At 48.9% G+C, this 8,668-nt stretch overlaps 1 protein-coding gene across 2 annotated transcripts in view; it reads left to right on the top strand.

Moving 5' to 3' along the window:
• LOC147118334 (protein mono-ADP-ribosyltransferase PARP14-like) overlaps positions 1-4,072 on the top strand; it is a 71,290-nt gene extending 67,218 nt beyond the window's left edge. For both annotated transcript variants that reach the window (XM_085984400.1, XM_085984401.1), the window contains one exon: positions 2,412-4,072. In XM_085984400.1, coding sequence (XP_085840526.1) covers positions 2,412-2,752 — 341 coding nt within the window. In that variant the 3' untranslated portion in view covers positions 2,753-4,072. The remainder of the gene's footprint in view (positions 1-2,411) is intronic.
• Positions 4,073-8,668: the final 4,596 nt, after the last annotated feature.

Genomic DNA, 8,668 nt, shown 5'->3' on the forward strand with positions numbered 1-8,668 from the left:
GTAACTTTTTAAAATTTCTACAAATTGCCGGCCTTTGTTGAGGTTGCTAAGTCCCGCCATTTCCTTTTTGTTTTTTGTTTCAGCCCTAGCTCCCAGTCCGCTCCTGGTGACCTGTTAGTAAGAAAGAATGTTGAGTATCTTCAAGGCTGAGATAGATCGATTTTTGGGGCTAAAATTTGGGACGCTAACTTCGCCGAGGCGCTACTTTTAGCGCCCTGGAAAAATTAGCGCACTGCACCGAAATTTCAATGGTTGCGCCCCAAGAGGGCACCCATGCAGACACACATATCTATATACACACTGACACACACACACACACTCACACTCACACTCACACTCTCTCTCTTCCCGGGAGTCGGGTACCTGAATTGCGCAGGGACCTGAACCCTAGCGGCGGGAAGAGGATTATAGCCACTTAATTGCCTGCTAATCGGTAGTTAACATGCAGTTAAGAGGCTTTTTCCCATTTTGAGACTTCTGCGGGCTTCCTGACGTCGGTGAACCCCGCCAGGGTAAGTGAGGCGTGCTGTGGGTCTGCTGTAATGTTTGTGTATAGATGACAGCTGCAGAAGTGGTGTGAAGATGCAATGGGACACTGGTGAGTATCAAAGGCAAGGAAATGTTGGGAAAGTCATTTTTTAATCTGTTTAGATTTTTCTGTAGGTGACGAGCTTTGAAGTGTTTGTGTGGCCTCACCTCATTGGGAGAAGTGACAGATCGCTTCTATAACCTCACCTGCAGCTGCCATCTGTTTTATCCTAAGGAGAGAGTCATTGGAGAGCCTGGGTGCAAGGGCTCACCTTTGTACAGTGAGTGCCGGTGTTTGACAGCACCTCAATGCTGTCAAACACTGTCAAATCATCTGTCAAAAATAAATGATTCATGACCCTTTAAGAAAACCGGCAGATGAAGTGTCATCAACTGACATCATCTGACACCAGCTTTCCCTTAATTGGCCAGCAAGCCCGCAGAGTGGGCTTAACAAGGGTCAGTGGGTGATAGGGCGGGATAACTCTGCTCCAGCTCAGCATAAGAGGGCAACAAGATACAAGTAGATGTTAGCAACTTGCAGAATGGGCGTGCAAATGAATTTCAATATAGGTAAGTGTGAGGTGGAGTATTTTGGTAGGAGGAAAAGGAGGCCACATATTCCTTGGAAAATAAGAGTCTAAATGGGATAGATGAGCAAAGAGATCTAGGCGTGCAGATGCACAAGTCACTAAAAGTAGCGGTGCAGGTTAATAAGGAAATAAAATTGGAAATAAAGCGCTGGGGTTCATTTCTAGAGGGATATAATTGAAAAGCAGAGAAGCTACATTACTACACTTGTATAGAACCTTGGTTAAACCACACTTGGAGCACTGTGCACAGTTCTGGTCTCCATATCACACTGGGAGCACTGTGCACAGTTCTGGTCTCCATATCACACTTGGAGCACTGTGTACAGTTCTGGTCTCCATATCACACTTGGAGCATTGTGCACAGTTCTGGTCTCCATATCACTGGGAGCACTGTGCACAGTTCTGGTCTCCATATCACACTGGGAGCACTGTGCACAGTTCTGGTCTCCATATCACACTTGGAGCACTGTGCACAGTTCTGGTCTCCATATCACACTTGGAGCACTGTGCACAGTTCTGGTCTCCATATCACACTGGGAGCACTGCACAGTTCTGGTCTCCATATCACACTGGGAGCACGGTGCACAGTTCTGGTCTCCATATCACACTTGGAGCACTGTGCACAGTTCTGGTCTCCATATCACACTTGGAGCACTGCACAGTTCTGGTCTCCATATCACACTGGGAGCACTGTGCACAGTTCTGGTCTCCATATCACACTTGGAGCACTGTGCACAGTTCTGGTCTCCATATCACACTGGGAGCACTGTGTACAGTTCTGGTCTCCACATTATAAAAGGTATATAGAGGCACTGGAGATATCCTTGCAAATCTTTTTTGCACTGATACCAGAACTGAGCGGTTATAACTTGAGGGGTGACCTGATAGAAGTCTTTAAGATTATAAAAGCATTCGATCGAATAGACATAGAGAAGATGTTTCTACTTTGGGTGGGGGAATCCAAAACTAGGGGGCCACAAATAGTCACTGATAAATCCAATGGTGAATTCAGGAGAAATGTCTTTACCCAGAGAGTGGTAGAATGTGGAAGTCGCTACCACAGGGAGTAGTTGAGGTGAATAGTATAGATGAGGGAGAAAGGAATAGAAGATTATCTTGTTGGGAGTGAGATGAGGGGTGGGAGGAGGCGCGTGTGGACCATAAACACCGGCATAGACCAGTTGGGCCGAATGGCTTCTTTCTGTGCTATAAATTCAAAGTAACTATGACCTGCGATGGGGCCCGTTTGTTTTTTTGTTCATGCGGACTAACGTGGCTTCTCTGTTTCAGGATTTCGTTATGGAGAGGGCGTGTACTTCACCGTGAAGCCATGGAATTCCACCTGCCCTCCGCCGGACAGTAACGGGCTCTGGTACGTGTACCAGGGGCGGGTCCTAGTGGGGCGATGGGCCCCTGGGAAGGCGGGGATGAAGGCTCCACCTCCTCGGCCAAGCAAGAACCCCAACGACCTCTTTGACAGCCTGGTGGACTATGCCAAAGCACCCTCCACCTTCGTGATCTTCCAAAGCGATCAGGCTTACCCCGAATACTTAATCACATACAAGGGCAACGCAAGTATGGGATCAGGAGGAGGCCATTCAGCCCCTCGAGCCTCTTCTGCCATTCAATGAGATCATTGCTGATCTGTGACCTAACTCCATGTACCCGCCTTTGCCCCGTATCTCTCAATACCTTTGGTTACCAGAAATCTGTTGATTTCAGATTTAAAACTGACAATTGACCCAACATCAATTGCTGTTTGCGGAAGAGAGTGCCAAACTTCTACCACCCTTTGTGTGTAGAAGTGTTTCACTCCTGAAAGGCCTGGCTCTAACTTTTAGGCTATGTCCCCATATCTCCCCAACCAGCCGAAATACTTTCTCTCTATCTACACTATCAATTGCCCTTAATATCTTGAAAACTTCGATCAAATCACCCCTTAACCTTCTAAATTCCAGGGAATACAACCCTAATTTGTGTAATCTCTCCTCGTAATTTAACCCTTGGAGTTCAGGTATCATTCTGGTAAATCTACGCTGCACTGCCTCCAAGGCCAATATATCACTCCTAAATTCGGGCCTCTTGAGCATCCCCGATTTCCATCGCTCCACCATTGGCAGCCGTGCCTTCAGCTGCCTGGGCCCTAAGCTCTGGAATTCCCTGCCTAAACCTCTCCGTCTCTCTATCTCCCCTCCTTTAAGACGCTCCATAAAACCGACCTCTTTGACCAAGCTTTTGGTCACCTGCCCTAATTTATCCTTGTGTGGCTCGGTGTCAAATTTTGTTTGATAATCGCTCCTGTGAAACGCCTTGGGACGTTTTTACTGTGTTAAAGGCGCTATATAAATACAAGTTGTTGTTGTTTAAATATTAGCAACAACAATTTGTATTTATGTAGCGCCTTTAATGTAGTAAAATGTCCCAAGGCGCTTCACAGCAACTTAAATCAGACAAAATTTGACACCAGGCCACATAAGGAGCTATTTGGACAGGTGTCCAAAAGCTTGGTCAAAGAGGTAGGTTTTAAGGAGCGTCTTAAAGGAGGAGAGAGACAGTGAGGTTTAGGCAGGGAATTCCAGAGTTTAAGGCCTAGACAGCTGAAGGCACGGCCGCCAATGGTGGAGCGATTAAAATCGGGGGTGCGCAAGTGACCAGAACTAGAGGAGCGCAGAGATCTCGGAGGGTTGTAGGGGCTGGAGGAGGTTACGGAGATAGGGAGGTGGGGGAGCGAGGGCTTGTGTGGCACTTGTGGAAGTTAAACCTTTGGCCGTGACCCCCTGGGTCTGGTGAGGTCAGACACCCCCTCAGCACCCTTTACCCGTGTAAGCTTAGCATCTCCTAAGTACTGTATTAATCATCTATAATTTACCTGTATTGCTTTGTGAAATCTTCTCTGGCTCAAAGCTTATTTTAATTACTGTTCATTAATAAACCTTACAATTGAGCACCTCCTTTCTCTTCAATCTGGCCTCGATTCTTTATAACACACCACAGGGAGGATTTTGCACTCGTGTATGGGTACTGTGGTGTGGCGGTTCTGTTAGTGGACCAGTCAATCCAGACATCTGGACCAATAATCCAATAGAACATAATAACTAGGAGCAGGAGTAGGCCCTTCGAGCCTGCTCCACCATTTAATAAGATCATGGCTGATCTTCTACCTCAACTCTATCTTCCCGCCCGATCCCCATATCCCTTGATTCCCCGAGAGTCCAAAAATCTATCAATCTCAACCTTAAATATACTCATCAACTGAGCCTCCACAGCCCTCTGGGGCAGAGAATTCCAAAGGGGGAGAAATTGGGTTGCGATTCACCACCCTCTGGGTGAAGAAATCTCTCCTCATCTCAGTCCTAAATGGCCAACCCCTTATTCTGAGACTCTGAGTTCTAGACTCCCCAGCCAGGGGATACAGCCTCTCAGCATCTACCCTGTCAACCATGTAAGAATTTTATACGTTTCAATGAGGTCACCTCTCATTCTTCTAAACTCCAGAGAACATAGACCCATTCTACTCAATCTCTCCTCATAGGACAATCCCTTCATCCCTGGAATCAGTCTAGTAAACCTACGCTGCACTCCCTCTATGGAAAGTATATCCTTACTTAGGCAAGGAGACTAAAACTGTACACAGTACTCCAGGTTAATTCAAATCCCACCACGGGAGTTTGAGAATTTTGAATTCGGTTGAAAAGAAAATCTGGAAATAAAAAGTTTCACAGTAAAGGTGACCGTGAAACTGCTGGATTGTAGCTTAACAACCCACTGGTTCACTGATATCCCTTTAGGCGAAGGAAGGACACCCTGCCATCCTTACCCGGTCTGGGCTATAAAGAAAGAACTTAGATTTATACAGCACCTTTCACGGCCTCAGGATGTGCCAGAGCACTTTACAGCCAATGAAGTTATTTGGAAGTGTTGTAATGTAGGAAATGTGGCTGTCAATGTGCGCACAGCAAGATCCCACAAAAAACAACAATGTGACAATGACCAGATAATCATTTTATTTTACGGTGTTCGGTTGAGAGAGAAATATTTGGCCCAGGACACCGGGCAGAACTCCCCCCGCACTTCTTCCAATAGTGGCTGAGAGATCTTTTACGTCCCACCTGAGAGGGAGACAGTGGGCCATGATTTTACGTATCATGCAAAAGATGGCTCCTCCAACAGTGCAGCGCTCCCTCAGTACTGCCCCTCCCACAGTGCGGCGCTCCCTCAGTACTGCCCCTCCCACAGTGCGGCACTCTCTCAGTACTGACCCTCCGACAGTGCAGCGCTCCCTCAGTATTGCCCCTCCTACAGTGCAGCGCTCCCTCAGTACTGCCCCTCTGAAGGTACAGCGCTCCCTCAGTACTGCCCCCCCCCCGACAGTGCTGCGCTCCCTCAGTACCGCCCCTCCAGCAGTGCAGCGCTCCCTCAGTACTGATCCTCCGACAGTACAGCCCTCCCTCAGTACTGCCCCTCCGACAGTGCAGCGCTCCCTCAGTACTGCCCCTCCAACAGTGCAGCGCTCCCTTAGCACAGCCCCTCCAACAGTGCGGCGCTCCCTCAGTACTGCCCCTCCAGCAGTGCAGTGCTCCCTCAGTACTGCCCCTCCGACAGTGCAGCCCTCCTTCAGTGCTGCCCCTCCGACAGTACTGCGCTCCCTCAGTACTGCCCCCCACCCCCCTGACAGTGCTGCGCTCCCTCAGTACCGCCCCTCAGCAGTGCAGCGCTCCCTCAGTACTGATCTTCTGACAGTGCAGCCCTCCCTCAGTACTGCCCCTCCGACAGTGCAGCGCTCCCTCAGTACTGCCCCTCCGACAGTGCGGCGCTCCCTCAGTACTGCCCCTCCCACAGTGCGGCACTCCCTCAGTACTGCCCCTCCGACAGTGCGGCGCTCCCTCAGTACTGACCCTCCCACAGTGCGGCACTCCCTCAGTGTTGTGTCCGTGTATAATAAGACACAGACTGCAGGAGAACGGTACAACAGGTGTTTACTCAACGTGGCTCACACTGGAACTGATCTGTACAGATTACTACTCAGGGCTATATACAGGTGTGGTCACTGCCGGTACTGCAGTATACATGAGCTGTAAAAGATAGTTCCCCCCCTTAAAGGTATATACATTATAATTCCTCCCCTTTTAGATTAACAGTACCATAACACTCATTTAACAATTAAATATCAAACTAATTACAATTAACACTTTTAACATGCAACATTAGCTGAAAATAGTCTATTTATATATTCAGTCTTTGGGGAGGCTTCCTGACCCTTTCTAGATAGCGCCTTTCCCGAGTGTCTTGCTCTTGGTGCGGAGGCGATTCTAGCCCCCTGTCGTCGGTTGGTTCATCAGCTTCCGATGCTACTGTTTCTGGGGTAGATGCGACCTGTACGTCGGGTTCATCACCAGGTACGTATGGGCGAGGCATGGGGTTGACTTGTTCCTATGACTCCAGGATCTGGTCAGCATGGCATCTCACGATGCTCTCCCCAACGTCCACTGTGTACATTAGTGGACCCTGCCGTGTGCATATCGTTCCTGGCTGCCATTTTTCTGTTCGGTAGTCGCGGGCCAAGACTGGTTGCCCTACATTGAAGCTCCTTGTTGGCTTCTCATGGATGTGCTGGAATTGCTTACTCTCAACATCTCTGCGTACGTTTGGTCTGAGCAAATCCAGGCGAGATCTTAACCTTCGGTTAAAGAACATCATGGCTGGGGCCTGGTTGGTGACTGCATGTGTCGCATTCCGGTAGGCGAGCAGGAAATTGTCCACCTTGTGCTGCAGCGGAATGTTCTCATTGTACATAGCCTTTATTGCCTTCTTAAAGGTTTGTACGAACCTCTCAGCCAATCCATTTGTGGCTGGATGATACGGGGCAGATGTGTAATGCCTTACCCCATTCTTTTTCAAGAACCTCCGGAACTCTTCGGACACAAACTGTGGTCCGTTGTCGGAGCAAATCTGTTCTGGCAAGCCATTCCTGGCAAAAATGGTCCGTAGGACTGCAATAGTTTTTCCGTGGTGGTGGAGGACATTTTGATGACCTCAGTCCATTTCGAGTGCGCATCCACGGCTATTAAAAACATTGAGTCCATGAATGGGCCAGCAAAATCAATATGCACCCGTTGCCATGGAGATGAGGGCTACTCCCATGGGTGTAGAGGGGCCTCTGGTGGTGCATTTTGGACTTTCTGGCATCCTGAGCAACTCTTGGTCAGGTCCTCGATTTGTTTATCGATTCCCGGCCACCACACATAAGCCCTGGCTAGGCTTTTCATTTTTACCCCTCCCAGATGACCCTCATGAAGCTCATTGAGCACTCTACCCCTTAACTTGGGTGAAATTACCACTCGGGATCCACACATCAAGGTCCCCCGGCACACTGACAGCTGTTCTCTCCTTGTCAAGAATGCTGGCAACAGTGAGTCGCCATGTGCTGGCCATCCCTTCACCGTCAAATCATATACCCGAGACAGTGTCGGGTCATTTCGGGTTTCCTTTTCGATACAAGCGTTAGTTACCGGTAGGTATTCAACTATAGTCGAATGGAATATTTCGACAGGATCCACTGCTGGTGCTTCCTCCGCAGTTGGCAGTGGCAGGCGTGATAGCCCATCGGCATTTCCATGCTGTTTCGTGCCCTTATATTCAATCTCATAGTGGTGCGCCCCTAGAAAAAGTGACCATCTTTGTAGTCGTTGTGCAGTCAACACTGGAACGCCCTTCTTCGGATTAAAAATGGAGACAAGAGGCTGGTGATCCGTCAGCAAGGTGAATTTCTGCCTGTGCAGATAGTGATTGAACTTTTTCACTCCCCACACTAGGCTGAGGGCCTCCCTGTCAATCTGGGCGTAGTTATGCTCGGCTGACGTTAGTGATCGTGACGCAAAGGCTATTGGCCTCTCTGAGCCGTCCGAGAATTTGTGCGACAGCACAGCGCCAATGCCGCAGGGTGACTCATCACATGCCAACCGAATTGGTAATGCCGGGTTGTAATGGGCCAATACCTCTTTCAATGTGATTAGTGTTTTGCTCTTCTGGAAAGCTCATCTACATTCGTCACTCCACCTCCATGGCACCCCAGTTTGCAGTAGGGTGTTCAGTGGGTGTAGTATTGTAGACAAATTTGGCAAGAACTTATGGTAGTAGTTTACCAGCCCGAGGAACGACCTCAGTTGTGACACATTTTCCGGTGCTGGAGCCTTGACTACTGCCTCAATCTTCTCTGGGGATTTATGTAACCCCTCTTTATCGATAACGTGGCCACAATACGAGATCTGTTTTCTAAAAAACTCGCATTTGGGGCGGTTAGCTCGGAGCCCATATTCCTGCAATCTAGTGAGCACCTGCTCCAGGTTGGCAAGGTGGTCACTGTCATTTTCGCCCGTGACCAGGATGTCATCCAAATAACACTGGGTCCCTGGGATCCCTTGCAGGACTTGTTCCATTGCCCTCTGCCAAATAGCCGGAGCTGATGCTACCCTGAATACCAGCCGGTTGTATTGGTAGAGACCTTTATGGGTGTTGACTGTGAGGTATTTTTTTGATGCTTCTTCTAC

This window comes from Somniosus microcephalus, chromosome 4, assembly GCF_052327205.1.
Source record: "Somniosus microcephalus isolate GS21.2 chromosome 4, FLI_Smic_1.0, whole genome shotgun sequence".
Lineage (NCBI taxonomy): Eukaryota > Metazoa > Chordata > Chondrichthyes > Squaliformes > Somniosidae > Somniosus > Somniosus microcephalus.